Raw genomic sequence first — 25,049 nt, 5'->3', positions numbered from 1 at the left:
CACATGACTGACCAGCCGTTTCTGCTGTCGGCATTTGCATTTTTTTTTCTCTGTCTTTTCTCCATATTGTCTGTAACATCGACAATACTAGCTGTTGTGACAAACCAATTACAACTTGCCTAATAGCAACATATTCCTGAAAACCTCTCTTTGTTATTCTCAGATGTGTGGTACAAGCTAGTTTGTAGTCTTTGCTTCTTTATTACAGCCATGCGTAATGTCAGGATAAATTATGCTTAGAGTATCCTGGCTGATTTGCTCCCAAACATGTCAAATTTGCATTTCTTTTTTGTGACATTTTAAAAGTTTGCTTACAATTCATTCACATGACAATTGGATGGAAACACAGCTGATTTGTTTATTAATCTCCTGTAAACAACAGGAATATGTAAAAAAAAAAAAAGTCTAATTTTAAAGAATAGTGTTACTTCATATTGTTGTATACAACTTTGCAGCAGCAACATCAACTAAAGCATTTTGCTTTGACCTTTCAAAGCGCTTGGAGTTTCAGCCTGAATTGTTTTGTCTAGAAGTCCTTTGTTACAACTTTAATCAGGAGGGAGAAATAAATTAAAGTGAACCTGTGTTAACACAACACAATGGTGTGTAACAATATTTTCCGGAAAACTGTAAAGTTCAAAAACTGTCAAATACTGTGTTTTATGTTTCAATTTCTGCCACCTCCAGCACACACAGGACATTTTCGATTTCTCTCTGAGTGACACCTCTTGCTAAGAACTCATCTTTTGCTATTTTAGCAACTCCAGCACAAGAATCATTCTCCACTGGGCCTCTCTGCCTGTGTTGTGCTGGTGTGCTGAGCTTGCTGCTTCTTTAGATTTGAACCGGAGTTGACAATCGCTGACAGACATTTATTATAACCCTGCACTATACACAGCATGCTGCTGCTGTGGGAAAGTTTTAATGATACATACTTTGATTTACACACACACATATATACCAAATAGATTTATTGCAATATTTGTTGGTTGTGCGATAAAGATGACATGTCTGGTATCAGCTCGCTGCAGACATCATCCCATGATAAGAGATGATCATTTACTTCACCCAGGGGCGGTTTTCAGATGGGTGGTGTTCTCGGTCATTCCCTCCTTCTGCCACCACGCCCTCCTCACTCCCAACTGAATAAAACTATAAAATCAGACTCAGTTCAGTGAAGTCTCTCAAAAAGCATTTAAGCTAGTCTCCCTGTTCTCTATTGCAAGCAGGGGAAATGTCAATTCCCCAGTGACTGCATGTAGAATAAAGCAATGGAAAACTTATTTAGGGCACAACCTTTCTATTGTCACCCTGGGCAACGTATCAAAAAGCGCCAATATTACCTCACTCTTCAACTTTTAGAAATAATGTCTTATGTATATTGTGTGTATGTTCTTTTTTTTAAAAAACCAAATGACAAATGTTGACAGCGTATTCAGTAAAATTAAGATTATAACAATAACATCGATTGGCTTTTGAGTTGAATAGTGTCTTCAATCTGTTATGAATATTTTTGTTTTCTTCTCCATTAAGCACACAGCAAAATCAGCAATCACCATGCCTCTCTCCTGCTTCATTAAATCGGCTCCTGACTGTATACGCGTGCCCACGTTTAACCCCAAACACGCAAGAGCGCGCCACTAATGTCCGCGCGCACAGTCGTTCCATAATAATGTTGACATCCCTGCCTCTCCTCCTCCATCCCGAGTCTCATGAAGTCACTGGCCAACAGCCGCTCACTGGGACTGAAGCTCGGAGGGGAGAGAGCTTCACACTGTTTAGGATCTCTGGAGCGACCGAGGCGCCTTGCGCAGTTCGCTTAGGGTGACCAGCTGCAGCAGCCTCTCTTCAGCCTCCTCTCTCTGGAGACCGTATGGAAGTACCCGGCAGCCGGAAAACATGCACCTAACCTCCTACACGATCCAACATCCCGGTTTTTTCTCTATGAGGAGGTGAACCTTGCATCGGGAGGGATCATTTTTCGGTCTGCCTGTTTGTCTCCCTTTTCCTCTGTCTTACAGTTAACCGCTCGATTTTTTTTGATTTTTTTTGAAGTCTTCATAAACGAGGAGCTTTTGTTTCTCAAAGTCTACCTGCTTGTCCAGCACCCATGAATTCGGATAAAAATGCGTACCTCGGCAAAGACAAGGGCATCATGCGGAAGAGAGCTCTGCTCCTTCGGAAGGGTTGCAGCTTCGAGATAACCAGGTAGGACGACCGTGTTTCTGTCTGGGACGAGAGGGCGATCAGACTGCCTGGACTGTCCCTCACAAGCAGCATTGTTGTATCTGAGAGTGGGATTTCCGATGTGAGGATGATGTGTGGATGAGTTTCAATGGGTGCTTTTTCCTTTCTTTCTTTCTTTCTTTTTTTGGCTTGTAGACGGGATGTGGCGAGATTGGCGGTGCACATTGAGGGGAAAGAAGCGGGGATGTCCCAACACTGTGGTCATAAATACTGCAGTCTAATCTTGGCTCTCCTGAGCTTTAACTTTAGGTTAAATGTACCATTGCTATCTGCTATTTTTATTGTTGCTATAATAATTTTAGCGCTGCGTTAAGGTTCCTTATCGAGCCGTGGAGAGACGCTTTACGCACGGGTGCGTTTCCTCTCCACCTGACTGCAATATTGCCGGAGCAGCTTAGTGACACGACTCGGTCCTTTGTGAATTAATGGCCAAATTTAGGAGCTGATTGGGCATGCAGCTCAGGGCCGGACAAAGGTGATACGAAGCCTTAAGCACAATCTCTTTTGGGGCCCATTTCATAACTACATGCATGTGCGTCCTGCATTTAGCACATCTTGTTTTGCACATATCGTTTCCCAAAGATGCGATATGCTATATTGCATTTAAATCACTTTAGCCCCTTCATATAAAAGCAAGTTGGTGCTTGTTCTAAATATTTTTATTCACAAATTATATATATATATATATATATATATATATATATATATATATATATATATATATATATATATATATAGTTCATGCATTGTCTTCTGCTTTTGCGATCAGCCCCAAGGTGTCCTGCTAGTCTGATCAGAATCTAACCAGATCCATTCTGATCAGATGCCTGGTGGATTGTTTTTTTTTTTTTCCATACTTATTTTTCTTGGGACTTTGGTTCCTGGTGGGTTATCAGGTGATAATCTCTCCTGAAGGTAAAGGGTCAGGCTAAGTGCGGTTCATCAATTTGTGAATTGCAGACCGCAATCATAAGTAAACTTTGCCAGGTCTCAGGATAATAGGGAATCCTCCTGGAACTGACCAAGAGGTCACCAGTATCAGATAAACATTTGGTGGTAATGCTTCAACTTCCATGGCTCTGATGGGATCAGCCTGGAAAAGGTTTTAGGTTTTAGTAATCAGCCCTCCGTTACTAGGAGATACACGAGGGTTGGACACCTTGCAAGTCAGGTGGCAGATGAGCAGGTGGGCAAGGTTGTGCATTTCCAGTGGCAAAGTCTGACTCATGGCAAAATAGCTGTGCTGTGAAGCTATTTTGAGCTCAGAGAATTAAGATCCTCTTTTATGTAAAAAAAATAAAATAAAAGACACGGTTTTGTGTTGCTTGTTGTTACTTCTGCAGCTAAGTTGAAGAGAAAAGAGCAAAGAAGTGAGAAAAACTTTTGATGTTGTAATTCAACAATTATCAGATTGTTAAGCGTAATCAGCAACTCAGAAAGTTGTGTTGACTTAAGGTAAGAAATACTAAAATAGCAAATTCATTCTCATTCAAAAATGAGAACTGCTTTAACTGACTGTGTCTCTTGCAGTCGCAAAGTCTCATTATATCTTGGGCTAGCCTTGACACATACCAGCAATCATTTAATCTCTCAAAAATTAAAATAGATAAATAAAAATTGACATAAAAATGAGAATTAAGGTGACATTACCTGCTGCCCTTTGACAAAACTAAACCAGATCAGAAGACATGGGAGGTCAGACACATGAAGGCAAGGGAACATAATGACAAACGGACCATGTAATGTGCAGCTGTTGGAAATTTTCTGTATGAAACGATGTGGTTTCAGAGATGTGTGACCTCCTGTTGGGATGATGCAATCTGCAACCTGCTCCTGCGCTCTGTGTGCGGTCTCAATGTTCCATCAAAGCCTGGTGGCTGGAAGTCCAGCTGGTAGCCCCCATGCATTACTGATGTTTCTGGTCTAATAGCTTCCATTACACAATATTTTACGGGAGCGTTTTCTTTCCTTTTTCATTTCGTAGCCACTGCAACTGTGAAGCATTGTAAGCACATGCGGTGTATTGTGAAAGTACTCACACCCCTAAAGCTTCTCTGGAGTTTTTTGCAGTGCAATGCAATAACCCATCCGGCTTGCTTGTTGGATGAATCCAACACTGGACAAGTGAAATGAAATTATTCTCGCCATTCTTTCCTCCTGCCATTTGGAATCCATTTTTGAGTTTTTAATGATTTTCTTGGAAATTTTGTAATACAACTAATTTTCAGTAGCAAATAAGCTTCTTTACTAATTAGGTGCTTCGTAGCAGTAAATGGACCCTGGTGTTTTTATTAGAATGACCTCAAATGTGGCATTTACTACAGTGCAAAATTGGAAAATCCCAAACAGTGGGATGTTTGGGAATGTCATTTTATTCTTCTTTTACCTCTAAATATGACTTTCTGAGTAACTTTCTTGGAACTTCTGGTCTCAACTTGTTTTGGTCTCAACTTTTGGCATTAGAGCAAATCTATAGTAGGGCAGAAAGAAAAGATTGCTTTTCTCTTGGAGATCTATATCTCTGTTTGTGTGTGTGTGTGTTGGTGAAACTGCTGTGGGCATCCCTGCTGCCAGGTCTCACTTTGGGAATAGAAACCTCACTCTGGGTGTTCGGTGGACGCGGGGGCGAGACTTAGCCGAGATCAGTGCCAGGCGTTTTAACTTACGCATCCCTTTCGATTCTCCTGATCGGGCTTGTGCGGTGAAAGAGCTCATTCCATTTTTGTTATGGAGTCACTTGGAAACGCTTTCTGGGCCGCCCGTCTCTCAGGCACAGGCGTTTTAACAGACGATCAATCAAAGCTGGCTGCGAGGAGCGACTGAACGGGGTGGAGAGAATAGATTCTCCGCTGCACCGAGAGGCTTGTGAAAGACTCTCAAGTAAATGGCTGCTGCTGAGAAGGACGGGCTGTGAGCAGTAGTGCATCACCATGCACACAGAGGACCCTTCACGAGGAGCCTCGCAGAATGTTAGTAACATGCGCTTGCACACGCCAACCGGCAAAAGTGTTTCCAGATGCTGGCCTGTGGAATTATGTCAGGAGGAATCTTTATCTAGACACTGATCTAACCTCTTTTCCTCCTCCAGGCCACTCTTACAGTCACAGAGGGAAAGACACCTTCTGGCAGCTTGATTAATGAGTTACATTATTAGGCTGTTAGTCTCCCAATTTCTGATTAGATGTTTGGTTCATAAAATAGAAAAAGCCATATACAGTATATATATATATATATATATATATCCTTTATATATATATCCTTTATATATATATCCTTTATATAAAGCCTTTACTCCTGGAGAAATATTGAGCATTTTGCCCATGGAGTGACTGACAAATGATGCATAATTTTTTCAAAACAGTAAAAAGAAGAAAAAGAAATGAATTAATTTCCTTTTGGATCAAACCACTATGCATGTGAAATCCACAAATTTCCACCGGCAGGGTTCAGACTTGACATTCTGTGCTAATCCCCTGGGATTGTCTTGTTCTGATATAAACATGTCACATCCAATTATTATTATTTTTCACAACTGGTGCTTTGGACACTGTTTCATCATGACTAAGCCTTATCCAACACCGTCAGCACACTGCCAGTTGGCAGATATCCCGCCTGACAGCAGGTAGCTGCAGAGTTGCAGGTGGAAGCAAAAGAAACTTGGATGGACCTCGGCTGGAAGTAATTATTGGGTCATTTTCCTCTTTGGTGCCAGATTTATCGGTTGAACGTTTGTTCATCTTATGGGGATGTTTCTGTGCGCAGATGTTCTTCTAAGGTGTGTCTATCTGACAAAAGGCTCCAAACAAATCACAGTAATTCTACAGATAATTTTTAAAGTATTTTTTTAATACAAGTTTATATATGTAAGTATAATACCTTGTAGAAACACCACTGAATGCATCTGCCCCTGCAAGCCTGCTGCAATCTTAACCTATCATAGTTTAAACTTTTTCAGCCTCTAATAGCTTCTTTTCTCCATTGACCTCCATCTTCATTTTAACTCGGATTAGCTTCTCCATCTCTGCTAAAGAATAAAACCATCACCACAGCATGATGCTACCCCCACCATGTTTTCACATTGTAACATAGTGAGCTCCTACTAGGCCAGTGAACTGCATGTGCAGTCACATTCAAGAAGTTAGAACACTATTGAAAAGTAAATTTATTTCAGTAGCTCAATTCAATAAATGAAACACATTATATAGATTAATTACACACAGGCTGATGTTTTGAAGTCTTTATTTTTGTTCATTATGATGATTTTTCACCTACAGTTAATGAAAGCATGACTTTTGAGGGTTTCCCTCAGAAAGCTTGCTAAGCCCGGTGCTCGGGGTGGTAGGGCCGTCATCCAGACGCCCGCCATGTTTTTCAGTTAAAAAATGTTTAAAGTTAACAGGAAATTAAAAAATATCACTTGATAATTCTACATTGTTGGAAGACTGGAAGGTTAATGCCTAAACACCAGCTATAACGTCTTTAAAAAGGGAATAACTAAAAAAATGTAAAAAAAAAAAAAAACTAAGATAAATTAACAATGCCAAGCCTGGTGGCCCGCTAGGTTTATAATACACTGAGGGAAACCCTGCATTTAACATTTGTCAATTCATTTTTATTCAGAAATCTGGTCTTATTAAAAAGTTGTTGCTGGTTTTAAAATGTAATTTTAGTCTGGCTTACTGACTTCCTTGAAATGTACATTCTAATTTATTTAAAATGACTATACATGCAGATCTCCAGAATGTTTCAAGCTCTCCATCTAAGATGTAAGAAGTGTTGTTTGTGGTGTAAAATAATTATTTATCGAAAAGAAAGAAAACCAAAGGCCTGGAAATGTATGATTCAAAAGCATCAGGGAGTCATTTGTTACAGTAGAGCAAATCTTCTCCTTTCATAAATATACTAAGCTTTTTGCAAAGGCAAACACACACAAAGTAAATTCTCTGCTCTCTGATCTTAAGCTTGACAGAGGGAGAGACTGGACATCCTCCAGGAACAGCAACTCCTAACTTAGTCAGAGTCTCTTTGAATTATTTTCTAAAACAGTTGCAGCCTCTCTGTAGAGTCTGCCTGTGATTGAACTCTTGGCTGATCTTGAATTTATGAGCTTAGACAACACGGTGATGCGTCAACGAGCAAAGTGGAGGCTGACTCGACTCTGACTTTGAGCTGACGGAAGCGGTACAACTCTTAAGAGACGACCACAGGTAATATTATGACTGTTCACGTATTACGCAGTCCCTGAACACGGGGGAAAGATGTCCTGTGTTAATCCCCGTAATCAAAAACCAGAATGCTTCCAAAGAACCACGGCTGCAACATCAGCAGATTCAGATGTGGGTGGGTGAGAGGGGAAACTAACTCCATTGTTTGCAATCTTTTAGGCTCTCATCAATCTTTTCTTCAAGTATTTGTGGTTCATTTAAGGGAAAGGCATGTGCTGGCAGAGAGCAGCTGAACTAGAGCAGGGGTGAGGAAAAGCAAATCCATCATTAAGCTAACAATGTGCAGTCAGAGCATGTTGCTATGGACTCAGACCTGACAAATATAAGATAAGGAGTTCCGCCACAAAGTTAGCGGCAAGGATTCTGACAGACCGCATCCATGTTGCAGCTTGAAAACATCTGCCTCTTATTAATAACCTGAACCTGTCTACCAATGTGCTAAATGTTGAACATATGCCTTCAATCATTCATGACAGAGCAACTTCACCTGCCGCAACAGAGCAGTCTCGATTCTTTCCCAGTGTCTCTTTTTCGAGCTGATCCTGGTTTGTTTGCTTTGAAACGCTGTCAGAGCCTTCATTATTGTTCCCTGCTGCCAAACTCAGATGCTCTCTGATTACGGCTGCCAGGGATTTCGCTCTGGCTTGTACCGATTCCAGATGTAGATGAAGTGTGTGGCACTGCATTCATGCGCTTTGTTTGAACTCGAAACTGAGATGTGATCACATGCATGTTTAAAAAAAGCAAACAAACAATGAAAGCTAGAAAAGGAGATCAGAATTAGGGTTCACGGTTTTGATTCAAATCAAGTCAATGAAATTCATTTAAAAAACACTTTATTAAGCAACTAAGTGATCTAAGCTGTTTCTTTAGTAGTGCTGCTTATCGTCTGTGTTTAAGGTCATGCTGGGGAGGTGACCTTTGAGTGCAGGCTGCTTTCAAAACAGGACCTTTTTTTTAATTAGATGATGGATTGAATTATATGCCATGACATATTCAGAGCTCAAATAGTTTTATAACGTAACTCTGCTTTAAATGTCTCCACAACTCAATCCTGGATGTGTCTTTCTGATCTGTCTTCCTTGGTCGCTCTCCAACAAACCACTCAAGCCTTCAGAGAGCAGCTGTTGTCATACTGGGATTACAAACAAATGAACTCTGAGGGGAACTGATTGTTTTTTATTTTATTTAGTTGAAAAAAAAATGCATTCCACACTTTTTTTTCTTCTTGTTTGGGATTTTATTTTAGGATTATCTTGAACCCCTGCACTTCTCACTTTTTTTTTTTTTTTACACCTTTTTGGTCTGTTGCATGCAATGTAATGCATTATAATTCACTGAAGTTTTGTGGTTGGAAATTGATAAAATGTGAGAAACGTAGAGAGGTTTGAATGCTTTTGCAAAGCTTGTTTACACTTCAGCTGCTGAGATTCTGGTTCTTGAAAAAGTTTCGTCACTAAGTTATTGTAACAATTGGAATCATAAGTAAACAACTTAATGCCATTCTTCGTCAGTGAGCTCATTAACATCTGTTACAGTTTATTTTTTATTATTATTTCTGTCTGACATCTAGAGACCAGGGGATTTTCTGCCTCAAAATTATGGATTGTTAATGGATTCGTAAATAATTGATAATCCCAGGTGAATATTGAGTCCATTAAAGTACTTTTCACACATCACTTCAGGAAATGTGCAAACAAACGTACTTATTATTTAGTCAGAGCTATTTTATTAGCTGGTAGTCACACATTTCACACTTAATTAAGGAGGAGTTACACAGCACCAAACACCCTGGAAGGGACAGTTGTGAGCTTGTGGACAAAATGTTACATGCAGTCAAATGAGGAAATTCCCTTTTCCTCTGAAACAGACAAAAAATTGTGTATCTACAAAGTTTTATACATTAAAATGGTGGATCACAAAGCAGCACCCTGTACAACATGCCATATATCTGTGACTCTAAATGTCGTGGAAGATTAGCTGAAAGATTTCCATGTTCTCTCTGGTAAATTTGAAGTATTACACACACAGCAAAGTGTACATAGAAAAAGCTGCACATGTGCAACTTTTATCATTTCACCCCTCTGCAACACTTTGCACATTTTGATGATCTCTATTGTCCAATCCTCTTTTTTTTAATTATCCTTGAAAATATTGTGATTTTATTACACATGAAAACCAAATATAACTTCATTTCAGCCATTAAACAAAATATATCAGCAAAAATGGGAAGACGTGGAACAGTAGCCAGATCTGATTTGAGTTGTGGTCATTCTTCACTGCTCCTGTCTTAAGACCGTAGATACAGTTTTATTGTTGTTATTTGTCTTCCATTGTGCAATATGTTCTATTGATTTTACTGCCTGAGTTTTCAGTCAAGTTTTTGTTGTGGTATTGAGTCATTCTCATGTTGGGTTGTCTTGTGTTTTTTTTATTCTTTTCCACTTTTGTGGTTGTGTGTGTTCTGTTCAGCTATTCGCTCTTTAACCTCGCTTGGTGTTTTTCCTGATCTCCATGCTTTCACCCCGCTGTTTTCTATTCTCTTAATTAACTCCCACCTGGGTTTTGTCTCAGTAATCATCCTCCCCAGTATATGCGGTGTTCTGATCTCCATTTCTGTGAGCCTTTGTTTACTCTCTGTTTTTGGATATTGTCGATTTGTGTGTTGAACGCCATGTTTTCGACTCAGTCTGCTTTCCAACTCCCATCACTCATGGCATCTTCAAGCTTTTCTTTAAGACCAAAAGTTTCCTCCTTGCACATCTTGCATGAATGTTGAACGTGTGCAGTTTCCTTCTGATTGTAAAGCCATGCACTTCTATATCAGCAGTAGCAGGAGCCTGCTGTACGTTTCGTTTAGCATATTGCAATTTGCTCCGAGGGTGAACTTGCTTGACAGCCAGAGCTGGGAACGCTGCCAGTTCTTTTGATTGTGTAACTGAAAACGAGTCAAGGTTTGGTCATCAACGGCAGTGAAAGTCCATCTAAAAGGCCAAAATAATCTCACTGTACAGTTATGTTAGGTTGTTCTTTCTGGCAGCACTACTCCTAACAAACCAAACTAACTCAAGCCGATCCAACTTGCATTTCATTTCAGTATGTGGACAGTTTATTTATGTGGCAATTTTCACTAAACAAGACTGATTCCCTTTTTAAAGTTTCTGTTTGTGTAGTCTTTGTATGCAACAGGTCTTTTTTTATATACAAAAAACACAGTTGATTAAATTAACAGCACCGTGATAATTATTCCAATTCATTATATTGGTTTACTGTTTCACCAGTCAATGTTTTTATATTAACAAAACTCTAGTCACTTACACTGAAGCTCGAAGACCCTAATAGAAGCATATCATCAGACAGAAAGCAATAATGGCATAGATAGATGAAGTTCTCTCACCAGCCACGTTCATTTCCAGGACTTTGCTAGACGTCCTGCCAATGAACACGACAAATGGGATCAGTGACGAGCAGCAGCTCTAGCAAAGTCCAGCCATCACAGCAAACCAGCTCTTCCTCCTTGCAAATGCGGAAACAGCTTTTGCTTTGTTGATGGCGACAAATTAATAGACAGACTGATGCTTGCACCCCGTAGTTGTACAGGATGGTGCTGGCATCTTATTAAAATGAGTGTTTAAATGTGGAGTGTGTTTTTTTTTTGTTTTTTTTTTCTGCATGTTTGACTGGGAAAAGACCTTGAGATCAGTAAAGGGACTATCCTTCAACCCTGGGAACAAAATGGGTTTCTTTACTGTAGATGGTTGCCGTGGAGAGGAATTTCCAGGCTTTTCTATTTGACCTATTATTTTCACAAGTTTGTCTTAGATAAGTGGAACTGGGGGATTGGATAGTAAAAGAAAATCATAAACATGTTAAAACGTGACAGTTACAGTGGATATAAAACGTCTAGCCCAACCCCTGTTAAAACATTAGGTTTGTGCATTTTTGTGTGTACATACCCAAACTATTACTTTGCTGTACTGTATTTAAATTGCGTTAATGTGCCAAGTCTTCTTTGACTTGGCACATTTGCATTTGCTTATTTACATCATTTAGATAAAGTCATAGTTTGCAGAGACATTGAAAGCATCAGAGGATGAGTTGTCGTCCAAAGAAACTATGAATGTCAACTTTAGACAATGATTTCAAACTGTATGTTAAATACAGAAACAGTTCAGCTCATTACATCATTCATACAGTGATTGCGGGTGGCTGCATTGTTATTTGGGAATGCTTTTCCTCAGAAGGTACTAGAAATTTTGTCAAGGGTAGTAAATATCAGTCAGTTCCAGTACAAATTTCTCAGTTGTCTGCTTGGAAGCTAAAGATTGATTTTAGTTTCAGCATCGGTGCGAGTCCCAGCCTACATCCAAATCAACGAAAGAATGACTTTTGCCGATTCTTAGTAGAAGAGTCAAAGAAAAAGTAGGAAATTGGTTTCCATTTTCTACTTCTCACCAGTAAGACATGGGAACGAACGGTCAAGTCAGGGTTCATTAGTAAATCTGTCCGAAAATCTATGGGGTCATCTGAGGAAGGAGGGCTGTCAAACACAAGAGAATGTGAGACGTTCATAAACTCCTACCAATAGTGCTGCTGAATGACAATATATATTTAAAAATGCAGAACAGAGAATGAGAAAAGTTTGCCTCACTTCTTTACATGAGAATCTAGCATTTCAGCAGTGGATTGTGCAGTTTGCTCAGAGATTTTGAAGAGACTAGCAACTTTATTTTTTGACTTCTTCAAAATATCCTTCAATGTGTTTTTAGCACAGGAAACGGATATGTACCCGCACACATTTCAACTCATCACATCCCCATAAAATTATTATTGCACTTTGTGCTTCTTTTTCACTTTTTTAAGATGTGCCTGATACTGTATCCTAAATACCGTCACATGGCGTCTCTTCACACTACTGCTTTCTGACGTCCATAAAAGGTGGTAGACTGGGGGAAGCTGAAACAGAGTCAACTAGGATGGTTCTCCTCTGCTGAGCCGTACAGCCCGTCCCTCAGTGAGTTCTGGTAAACACTGAACCGTAATCGCTCCCATATGTGGCTGCATAACTAAACACGCAGCACACAATGGAGCTCAGCAAGCTAATTGAGATGGAAAAATGGACACAAATTACAAGAAGAAAAATCGCAAAAGAGAACAGGGGGAAAAAATCCCTCGCTTGATTATAACCCTATGTAAAGTTTTAGTCTTGGAAACATCTGCTTCCATTTAAGACTCTAGGACATGGTTACACATTGAAATGCACCATGCTCAAGGATTTCCCTGAAGGACAGAAAGAACTGTTTCCCAGTATAGCTGCCTGGAATAAACCCAGTGGAGCTAAACTTGCATGCTGTTTGGGATGCGGCCAGTTTGTGTTGAGAGGCTTAAGCCAGGATTCCGTGCATTTGGAGATTTTTCTTTTGCTCACAGCTCTAAAAACTTCCTTTCCTACAATGATCCGTACCTTTGCAGTGATTCGGTCGGATAGTTAGTGATAGTTGAACTTTCAGATACAAGAACAGGGAGATCAAAGGAAGCAATGAGTCACATCGACCCTACTGTTCCTACTGCTAAACGTGTATTCAGAGATCCAGGAAGGACAAGAGAAGGAAACGGACCATGTAAAGGGTTAATGTTGTGCATTTTTACCCTGTGGTTTTACAGGAGGCTGGGCAAAGCCTTTTGTTGGCTAGAGGGAAAGCAACAGAACAAGAACATGAAAGAGAGAAAGCCACTGAGGAGATATTTGCAGAAGTATATAGGAATGTTGTCTGTAGTGATTGCAGCGTATAACAAAAGTATTCATACCCCTGGAACATTTTTGTATTTTGTCACATTCCACCAAATTTATTTTTTGGTTTTGTTTTGTTTGTGTTTTGGGGGCAGGGAGATGCTATGCAACATAGACAAATGTGGTGCATAATTATCAAGTTAATGGAAATCTACAAATTCTAAATAATATAATTCACTCATGAACTCTTTCATGCACACTCAGATGTTGCATAAAGACACTTGTAATTGGCAGGTCGACGTGAACGCAGCCTTATTATTATCTTGTCATTTTTGTGACAGTCTTTTTTTGTTGTTGTTGTTGTTGTTGTTGACAGTCTCCTCCAAGCTATCTTGAGCCCATTCATGTTGGGTTGCACAGATGAGATGGAAAACACACCTGTGCTTCCAGCAAGCCAACCCTGAAAAGCCAAAGTTGCAGTGAAATGGTTTGTGTTAAAACATAGCTATGAATGTTTTAATGCAAATCATAATTGGCTCAGTCAAAGTCCAGACATGGATCCAACTAAGAATCTGTAGCAAGAATGAAAAATTGATGCGCGCAGATGCTCGTCACTCAGCCTGGCCTAGCCGGAGATGTTTTGCTACTGAAAATGAATAAATACTTTACTGTTTATAGTCATATCCCGAAGAGCTTTGCAACTGCAATTGCACCAAAATGTAGTTCTGCAAAGTATTCATTAAATATGGCTGAATATAAGTGCATTTCAAACTTTTATTTGTAAATGTTTAAAGCACTGTTTATCACGTAAAATGTCGACATAACATTGCAGCTTTAGTTCAAGAGTATATGAATGCATTTTCAAGCTATTATAAAAAATGGGGTGTTTTTTGCCTTCTGCTATAACTGTCTTCATCAGAAATCTACAAAGTACAATGACATATTCATTTTAGTGTCCAAGCTCTTATAAAGCACAAAACACTTAGGCGTAGCTAAGCAACAGTCCAAATACCTGCTTTCACTCATGTGTGTCATTTTCACAGTCTTCAGAACTTCTATTCATAGATATTTAAATGTAACACCTTCTTTTATGCAACATGGGCTCAGGAATCCAATAAGGAACCGAAATGGGTTTAATGTTGCAACTGCAAGAGAGGGGACACCCTCTCTGCAAGATGAGTAACGCTGAAAAACGACAACCATTTGACGCTTTGACATTAAAGTAACATCTTGTGAAATGAGACTGTGTTTACTGCCGGGCTAGTTAGGCCTCAGTGTAGGATGGTTTTCCCATAGCTAGGTGTTGACATTATCTTGTTACCATGTTCAAAATGATGCCACGTTATACACACGTGGACAAAATTGTTGGTACTCCTCTCTGTTCATGACCAAAAAGCCCACAATGGTCATTCGAATAACTTGAAACTGAAAAAGGTAACGATAAATAAAAAATTTATTGAAAATGTTTTTTAAAAATTACATTTTCTTGTGTATTTGAATTAGACAAAACAACAGAATATTTACAGTAAGTGAGAATAAAATGTGCAAATAACTGCAGAAATATATTTGAGAAGAGAAAAACTGCAAATATTCAGAGGGATGTAAACACCTATTTATTTGCTGGGAGCAGTGATGGCGACAGCTGCTGGGAGGAAGTATCTACAAAAACTTTTAGCAACTTTTCTGAAGATATGTGTTGTTCTAACAGATGTTTATTTAAATAACTTGAATTGTTCAGGAATGAAAAGAGATTAATTCATGTTAAATGTCCGTATGTCCAAAGATGTTAGCAAAATACACTCACTATTCTTCTCTGTTTAACATGACTGTATGCTATATGGAAATCTGTTTGTAAAAGAAAAGTTGGTTTCCAGAAAAGGCAAACATAGTATTATAATAAAAAATGAGAGTGCAGAATAAATGTTGATCCCTTTAATCTCAGTCACAGAGACGTAGGGTGATGTGTTGAGGTCTGGTGTTCAGTGCTGTGAGTGGGCAAAATACCTCAAAGCACTCTGAGAGGCTGAAATTGAAAATCTGATGCCTACCTGACAAAAAAAAAAAAAAAAGAAAATACTAGTGACACGTTCTGTTTCAGAAGACTGAAGATTTCATCTGTGCAGGCGGGGGATTTCGACCTTTAGGAGATCAGTTGAAGAAAATCTTACCTAAAAGTCAAAATAAAAAAAAAAGAAACATATGCTGAAATAATGGACAAAAGTAGAAAGAAAGTACATCTACTTTACAGTGTTAAAACAACAACAAAAAAAACAGGGTAGTTGTTTATATGGTCTAAGATGTATCTTGTAACATTTATACCACACAAATTTTGTTCTGTAAAAATGTTTAAAACTTAAAATACTGTTTCATATGTAATCCTACTTTTGAGATTGTCCATAACTATCCCCTTGACCTCCCTATTGCGATATAAACGATAGTGAGACGGAAGTAAAACAAATTAAGTAAAAGTTTATAATAACCATTAATGGACTATGGTGACATCAAGTGGATAAATACATACACATAACCTGCCTTTTGATGCCGCCACGCTTTTAGAGTAAGGTGAAATGATCAATTATCATTCAGATAATTGATTCTGATAACGTGATTACTTTGATTTGCTGTGTTTGCACAGGCAGCCGGTGTTTCCTTGTTGACAAAATGAGTATAGGCAAAAGATTCCCAGTGGAAAATGACTAAGAAATTTTAAGGAATAATAAAGGGGTGTCCCGCCCACACAATGTGGCGTTCTTTATGTCAAAACAATTTCTTACCTTTCCCAGAAGCAAATAATCTGTGATTACACACTGTGGCCACAAGAGGGCAGGCTGTTCCTATGAAAACGGTGATGTGTTACTGCAGTTAGGTAGGAAACAAAGGACTTAATAACAGGTATTCACATACTGATTTTATTACCTCAGCCATTATTATGAGTTGTTAATTATTATGAGACCAAAAAATACAAATAAACAACAATAAAACACAAGTTGTTCTCATTTTGAATTCTTCGTAGTTGTTATCAGTATAGAAATGTCATACTTGATGCACAGATGATACTTTTCCTCCAGGAGGAGTGTGTTCTGCTCTAACCAGATGCAGGGATGCTCATTTGAAGAACAGGTGGACTCGGTAGCAGGTATCATTCATAAGCAGGCAGCAGGCTTAGTGTGATTCTCATTATTACACTTGTTACATTTCCTCACTGGAGCAGCCTGACACCCGCTCCTCATGCTCAGGTGGACGCACACGAGGATGTTTAGCTACGGGAATGAGGACTGAGTGGTGCCCAGAGACTGCCTGAGTGTTATAGACAAAAGGTTAATTCAGCAGATCACGTTTAATGAGATCGCCATTATCAATTGCGGCAACCTGACATAGTGACATTTCACAGGGGCCACGTGGTGACTCGTTGGCATTTGAGACTCGCCAGAAACAAACAGGCCAAGGTCTGGATCGAAATCATCCGCCTGTGTGGGTGTGTGTATGGGTGTAGGGGTGTGTGTGTGTTTCCGCTTTTGGACAACACGTGAGGGGAATACAGGTGGCTGCTTACTGCAAATGATGTCTGTTGAATGCTTGAAAGGGGAAACAGTGGTTTAATGTGAGCTTCTGTTGGCTTCCTTGTGTTGTATCACAACATATATTCTAAGTCCAACAATGCTATATGCAAATGAGGCCTACTATTATGACTTTTATCCTACTGCGGGTTGGACTCACAACAAAAGAAACTCGTCACAGCGGGTGTGTTTGATTTGCATGTGGCATCACGACACAGCAGATAACAGTTCCTCTGTAGCAGCTTCTGGTCTACTCTGCATAATATACTGTGCGGAAGATTTGTTATTTCACTCATCGGATTGCTTTACAACTACAAAACAGCTAATATCGGCAAGTTTAAGTCATCCATCCAGTTTCAAGCAGGTTGCATGCATGGGAAAGGTGCAGTGGCTTCATGTGGGCAACCACAGGGCCAGAGCGGGAGCTGTCCAGAAGGAAGGCGCCATAACTCAGAGGGATTATCGCACTATTGAATCAAGAGCTCCTGATCCGTTTCATGCAGATTCAGGCACTTTGGCTGCCAGATCTGCGAGTCCCTGCACAAACACGGTTATCCTACCTGAGAGATCCACGGCTTCACATCCACGATACGGACACATGGACCATAAACCCACACCCCGTAATGCTTACACCTACGTTTAAATCCTCGCCTTTGAAGTTTAATTTGTTTGGGGAGCAAAGAGCCTGGGATACTTTAGCTCTGCCAGGCTCCACGCAGTGGAAGATTTACAGCTTATTGTTCGCTTCCTAATCAATACTGACAAGCCTCAACAGACAAAAAATAAAGGGGTCATGGGGTCTATTTAACAGTTCAGAGGTAATTACAGCCATGTTGACAAAGTACATCAAGTATTTTGGCAATTCAATGGCGGATTTGAACGGTTCTTTTTGAAATGATTATACAAATCTAACAGGGTCAAAATTATACGTACATGCAAGAACATATGTATGCATACACCTCCACTTCAGTGACTTCCCATTCCTACTGCAGAGGGTTTGTTATATAATAGCTCCACCCTTATCAGCTTCAGCTCTTCTGGGAAGGCTTTTACAAGGTTTATGGGAATGTTTGATTATTTGCATATGTGAGGTCAGACACTGATGTTGGACAAGAGAGGCTGATTGCTCTCACCGATCTCAAAGGTGTTCTTTTTGGCTGAGGTCAGGTCTCTATGCAGGTCAGTCAAGTTCCTTCAGAAGAAACTCTCTCATCCATGCCTTTAGGCAACATGCTTTGTGCACTGGTGCAACATTATAAATAAGTGGTGCCCCGATTCAGTATTGATATCGGTACAGTATCAGCAACAAAAGGAGTATCAGATTATATCTGTCTGCATTTAAAATCTCTGACAGAAGTACTTCACTCCAGCATTTCCACCATCAGGGCTTGTATCTTGCATGCAGACCCATTAGCTTATAATAAATGGGCCAGTTTTCATATATATTGTTGTTGACTATTGATCTGTGAGTAATATCACTAGATCAAGTCTTTTCTATTACAAATTAACTACTAAACGTACTGTATGTGTGACTGGTACTAATATTGTGACGGGCCAATATCGGTATTGGTCCGGTATATGGCAGGACCCATAGTTCTTGCAACAAAATTATATGGCTTCAGACATGTAAACTAATCTTTTAGTGGGCTTATATTTGAATGTGCATTCCAATTTTGACTGTTCTTATATTAGAAAAAATCTACAGCAAACCCAAACTTGTTCAGCAATTTTGTTTGCCTTTTAATAAAGGTTGTTTAACCTATAAAAAGAACAGTTCAAATAAAAACAAATTACTGAATGCCTTAAAAGGTTATCATCTCAGGTTTCCAGATAAGCATATGGAATGGGATTTGTTTATTACCTGAAGCATGCTATTTGCCCATTACACCAAGTCTTTCTGCAAAGAGCAGGAGGACCACTTTAACAACTTGTTTGCAGAGGAAGTCTTCTCACTTCCCTTGTTAAAGACTGACCACCGACTTCGCCATTAAATGAAGCAGATGACCTCATGCAAAGCACAGGGGCGGGTGTGTCATAGTCTGGTTTATGTAAGATGTATGAGCGTTTTGTGTGTGGTAGTAATCTGTCTCTGAGCACTAATTAGAGCCTGGGGAGCTTTGAGGCGTCTCAGGTTAGACTCCTGTAACTTTATCCTGATGCAAGACTCCGGTTACACTTGGAAACAGCTCTTGTTTTTTTTTGTTTTGGTTTGGTTTTTTTGTTCAAGCCTTAAGCTGCAGCTCAAACATGAGATTATTTTTGGAGAAAAGAAAAATAAAAGAAACATGTTATGCATGCTTGTAGCTTTAAGGTATTATCCTGGGTTGCCGGTGGGGCCACAGGAGGTTGGGGGCTGGGGGTTCCTGCTGATCTGAAATTAATGAGCAGCTGAGTGCCGTGCAGCCGCAGCTGAGCATTCCTGCACTCTTTCATGTTGTGTTTATATATGAAGCCTGAGCTGCTAACGCAGGCTGCGGCTGCACTATTGCGAGGGTGTCAGATTTACCTGAGCTCAGGTTTCAGCTGCTGTAATTGAGATTGCGACCAGTGTCAAAAGGAGGGGCGGCGTAGAGTGAAGGATTAAAATCTACTCTGTGTTTTTCTCTTTTTTTGTTGTTCTCCTGTCCTTCTGCTTTCTTTAAGTGTCTTCTGCTTCCCAGATGCTCTTCTCATTGTTATTACACACGCCGACTAATGAAAACCAATTTCAATTTATTGTAGTAGACATTAAAGAGTTTAATTTTTTTTTTTTTTTGTCATTTTGGAAACACTCTCTCTTTTTTTATTATTCTTATTACATGGCACCAATTTAGCAGGGCAACACTATCAGGGGAAATAAAAGAGAGAGAAATTTATACCCAAAAGTAATTTTGGAAGACATTGCTCTGGTTCATTTCCACTCTGATGCTTTTACAAAAGGATTTTATTCATATCCTGCTTGAGCAATAGAAACAATTACAGTAACAGAAATCTAGTTCAGTGCCAAATTTACGGTCCTAACAACAACAACAAAAAAAAAGCCTGGTCAAACAGCAATGCGATTAAGTAATATTTTAAGAAAATTACTCCTGCTGACTGATGCTTTGTGTTTTCGAAAGAAGACAAAGCATCTAGAAATAGTATTAGTAATAATTACTAGTAATAATATCACATAAGTTTATTTAAGCTCATTCACAATAACTGGTGATAAAATAGTCTTTTACATGCATTGATTTTACTCTGTCTAAACATAATAAAAATATATTTTGGTGACCACATAACCAGCATTGGACAAACCAATGTATTAATCTACTGCATGTCCAACAAAGTGACCTTATTGCATTGAAGGCCTTTAATTCAATATGTAATTGAGCAGTGAGCTCAATTGGCGATAATGGAAGGAAAAATACTGGTTTGACTCCAGAATGAAAGTGGAGGTAATACTCTTTGCTAACCTGGGCTCCTACATGTTTCATGGGAAAAAAAAAAAGTTGTAGACTCAACTTTCAATTCCAACTCTCTCAAAATATAAAATATGAATGTTCAGCTTACATTAACAGCAGAGATTTCTATACGTCAGGTGTTATTTATTATTTTTAAAACTTGCAAAAACGGAAAGGAAGGAAGAGAATCAAGGAAGATGCAGTTATTGTCGCTGTTTATGATGCCAACTCACACAAAACACATGAAGTGCCTTGCAGAAACATCCATACTCCTTGAACTTGAAGTCCTATTCTCCGTGAAGGGGGAACTGCAAATGCACGGAGGAAAATCTGTTAAGAAGACTGCTGTTCACTGGCAACCCTGGAGAAGGAGTTGCAGACAGGACAACAAAATTTTCTCCATACATATAACAACAATAAGGGTCACTCCACACTCCACATTAAACTCATAGAATGGGCTAATGCTGATGTGCTGTTGTTGCCCACAGCTAGGCATTTATTTGGCTCTAGCTTGCAGTAATTATGCAATACAGCTTCAGCAATAGGAGCTAAAATGCGATAAATGGTAACTGGATTGCACTAGATAAAGTACCACAAACGTTAAGGTGGTGCAGAACCTTTTTTGATTTTCTTATAAAAATACCTTTATGAGGTTAAAAGATGAGACGGCTAAGAGTGAGCGATAAGGTGGTAAATCGTTTCATCATGGTCTGGGTCTGTTGTTTAGAACGTCTGTGGCAAGACTTGGTAGCAGATAAGTGGGACGATCATGACACGTTGTGAGAAGGACAACATCAACCAGTCTTATTAGCATCGATATTCAGTGAACAGTAAACCTGCTAGATTCATCTCACTTTTACGATTGGAAATGGATGACTGCAAACTACTTAAGGGCTTTTAAAGATACCAACTCGTGCTGTTTTTTTTTTTATTCTGTTGACAAGTGTACAGTGGCGATGAAAACCCAACTGGGTAAGGAAATATAGATTCCCATCACAGGATTTCACAAAACACTCGGCACACTGAAGATGAAAAAAGTTATTTCCACTTTGTACTTATTTGATATGATGACATCACATGAGGCAGATAGGCGTCTTAAATGAATGAAGAAAAAGAAAAAATATATAGTGGGGAAGTGACTTTTGATCAATTTTGACACAGTGTAATTAGTTTTAACGTAAAGTTAAAACAAGAATTTTTCTTTGCACGGTTCCAACTTATGCAAATCATTTCAAACTTTCTGGACTTTGGATGTTTTCTAGTGACTTTGTCGAGTAGGGATCCTCATGTGTGAAGGAAACAATGCCAAACTTAAACACAGCACAGCATTAATAGTGACGGGAAAAAAGTGAAAACATGTTTTGTTTTGGGGTTTTTTCATACAGTGTCTAAGGGCTCACTGCTGCTCCCTGCTCCAGGTTCAGAGGTCAACTTCCTAATTGACGGTGACATAACAGCAGCAAATCAAGAAGAATAAGCTGAATGAGGCTCTATGGTCTGCAGAGCAGAGCCTCCGGCTAATCCATCTCTAACCAAGCGCAGGAAAGGGGAAATAAATTTTAAAAAAACGGTGGTGACCAGAAATGCACCATGCATGTTAGTGTGTGTGTGCGTGTGTGTGTGAGAGAGAGAGAAAGAGAACGGGGGGGGGGGGAGGAGAGTAGTGTGTGTGTGTGTGTTGTGTGTGTGTGGCGGGGGGGGGGGGGGGGGGGGGGGAGCAGAGATAGCACAGTAAACACACAGCTCCTTTGACAGAGTCGTTCCGCTTCATCATCTTAAGCAGTGAGTGAACAGTGTGGGTGTTCACTCACTGAGCGGTCGGAGACCACCAGCCCGGCCTGCGCGATCAGCTGTTTTCTCGGGAGTTTGCGCAGCAGTGGATGTCCCTGCGCTCTCAGACGGAGAGAGAGAGAGATAGAGAGAGAGTTATAGAGAGAGAGGGAGAAACTAAAACACTCCGGGGGTCTGTTTGCTGCCGCCTCGTCCGCTGGACCTCGCATCGCATGGGGACATGAACAGTGTGGACCCCGCCTCTAGCAAACTGTTGACTTTCAATCAGCGGTAACGGAACAACTCAATTCTGCTCTCGTACCTGTGTGAATGCATGACGGCGATCATCTGTTGAATGCTCGTACTCCTCTGTCTTGTCGTTCCTCTCTGTCGTATTCCTGCAGCTTGTGTTACGCAGCCCAAAGCAGTTGAGGCAAAGCTTTACACCTGCTCCGGTGTGTGGAGCATTTGTTGCACTGTTTAAGCGATTTAAATTTTTTTTTTTTACCAAACTGGCTTTTCAAAAGAGACTTTTTAGGTTTCTGCATGTATAAAGTGATATTTATTCTCCCTTTTTGCGGATATTTGGATGACTCTGAATCTACAAGTCTCCAATTAATCCAGCCTTTTAATTAAACAATGCTTCAGGTTCGCGCTTTAGTTTCAGAACAATACAAATTCTTTGACTGATATGCCCTTCCCGCCAACAGCGCACACATTATGTGTACACGGAAAAAATATGAATTATTCATGTCATGCTTTTGTCTGAAGGTAGAGAAGGGGGGGAGGGTTAAGTGCATATAGCCAGAGCAAAAAGGCACAGACATAAATAAATAGAGAGAGATGACACATGTGCTTGCAATGAATTCAGGCATTAGGGCTGAAAAATGGACAGTTTGGTTCTGGTTCAGTCCAAGGTTAGGTCCAGCTTTTTGCTGGTGGCGCCACAGCAGCTCTTTTTTTAGAGAGAGAGACAGAGAGAAAGGATGAAAGTCAACAGATTTATTAAATGAAAACAACTTCTTCAAATTCTGAGAGGCTGTTGATGATGATCATTAAGATTTTAATTGTGTCCTACATCATAGGAATTGCTTATTTGAAACAGAATAGTAATACCTAAGGTAATTAATACAGTTAAAATTAGGGTTAAATTTTTTTAAAGTTGTTATAGCGTAGTATTCATTTTTTGATGTTGTTCTGGTTTTGCTCCAAAAACCTGTGCCAAAAGTATATCTAACCAAAAATATGTTTTTTTCTCTTGTTATAAAGGAGGCTAAGTAGCCATCTTTTAGCCAGCTGACGGGGCAGTGCACAGCAAAAGGTTAGGGGTTTAACAGTGCTGCATTGGTTCTCAGAAAACTGCTCAGTGTGGACATTTCCCTAGGGTTTATTAGAATTACTTTAAGGTGTAAGAATAATATGAAAAAAGATTTCAGTGAGTTAAAACTGCAGCCTTTTAAAAAACCTTGGGAAGGCCAAATTACTGCACACACACGTGTAAGCTGTAGTTTCATTTTAGCTACAACTCTTCCAGTGTTGGATGTTTTCACAATTTCTGAACGTAGCCAATTTGATGATTACAAAAGAGCTTTTGGGATTTTTAAAACATGCATTTAAGAAAGACCTTTATTTGCTCCTGAGTAAATAAACTGCAAAGTCATATTGCTTTAATTTCTGACCACCTTCCCATTTTTTTGAGGAACCCTTTGAGGGAACTTTAATCTTATAGTTTTAAGGTTATCTTCTCAGAAGCACTGATATTTAAAGCTCTCACTTTAAATATCACAAATGTTTGTCATGGATATACAAATACATTTACTGTTACTTCTAACTTCCTGTAGCAGATTGCTGTGCTGTAGAGTAGATGCAAGTTTATCTGTAAACAGAAATTGTTACTGATTATAGGTGTGTGTGTTTTTTTTTTGTCATCTTCCACAATTAACATATCTGCTTATGTAGAATGACACCATGAACTTGGCTGCTTTTTCTACAGTCAATGTTAAGTCGTATCCTTCAGCCACCACAAGGGGGGGCTGTAGCCTCTGCAGTTCCTCACTTTTTGAAAAAATAGGTGAACTATTTGCTTTCTTGGTGACATTAGTTGTTTTTTTTTTGTTTGTTTATTTGTTTTGTTTTGTTGAATAATCATTCTTATTATTTAGACTCATTAATGAGTCTAATGAATAACGTATAATTAAAAGAGGCCTTGATTTGGAAAACAGCTGGAAGCCTAGAATGACAACTGTCAGAGCAGAACTATAGTTTACACAAATGAAGCATTTCAGTGAATACTGTCCACTCTGCTGTGACAGAAACCATAATTTGTAACCTCTCCCATACTCTATTACAGTGTAGAGCAGTTCAGTAATGAATATCCATCTTACCTGTCTGTTTCTGAGCCATTTGTCTCTGGCCTGGGCTTTCAGAGTAATTTTTCTTTGGCCAACATCCATTAGGTTGCCAGAGAGTGAACGTCTGGATACTGGATTGCAAAGTTCAAGTGATGTAGAAACATAAGAGCAGCTTTAAATGCAGGGCAAGCATAGGAACTGTTTTACTCCTGACAATCAAAATGTGCTGTGCAGCATGCCCTAAGTCTGACACAGCAACACCAACCAGGTTGCAAACAGTGGTAGCATGGCAGTATGTGGATTCAAACTGCCCCTCAGCTCTGAGGCATTATGATTTTTTAAAATTTAGTCACTGATTCTGGAGGAAGTGGGACAAAATGGGTTTAAATTTTCCCCAATTTATTTAAAAATTATTCCTCAATCTTATGCACACAAATATGACAAATAATGTTTTGGAAATGTAAAGATGCTAAGCTGCAGGCTCCCAGTTGCAACATTATTTTGAAAGTTACATTTTTAATGGATCTGACCCAGAACTTTGTCATCACCATCTGACAAAAATAAATATAAAATAATTTTTTTAATGACTCTATTACTGATATTTTTACTCAGTTTTACAGACAAATGCTTCTCAAGAAACAAAATAAATATTAATTAAAACAAAAAACAACATAAGGTCCATCTGACGGAGTTGACTGTGCATGACGGAGTTGACACAGAACTGAAGGTGGTGACAAAATAGTGAG

General features: G+C 39.4%; 1 protein-coding gene across 6 annotated transcripts in view; it reads left to right on the top strand.

The window, feature by feature from the left end:
• The first annotated feature begins 1,693 nt into the window (after window positions 1–1,693).
• The window catches only part of garnl3 (GTPase activating Rap/RanGAP domain like 3), a 79,850-nt gene continuing 56,494 nt past the window's right edge, over window positions 1,694–25,049 (top strand). For 3 of the 6 annotated variants that reach the window (XM_023338160.1, XM_023338162.1, XM_023338158.1), the window contains exon 1: window positions 1,695–2,208. In XM_023338160.1, the coding sequence (XP_023193928.1) occupies window positions 2,111–2,208 (98 nt within the window). In that variant the 5' untranslated portion in view covers window positions 1,695–2,110. Of the gene's footprint in view, window positions 2,209–21,944; window positions 22,244–25,049 lie in introns of those variants that run through there. The other 3 variants (XM_023338165.1, XM_023338159.1, XM_023338161.1) reach the window with 3 other exon arrangements.

This window comes from Xiphophorus maculatus, chromosome 8 (genome assembly GCF_002775205.1).
Source record: "Xiphophorus maculatus strain JP 163 A chromosome 8, X_maculatus-5.0-male, whole genome shotgun sequence".
Classification (NCBI taxonomy): Eukaryota; Metazoa; Chordata; class Actinopteri; order Cyprinodontiformes; family Poeciliidae; genus Xiphophorus; species Xiphophorus maculatus.
This window is presented reverse-complemented; position numbering and strand designations above follow the sequence as displayed.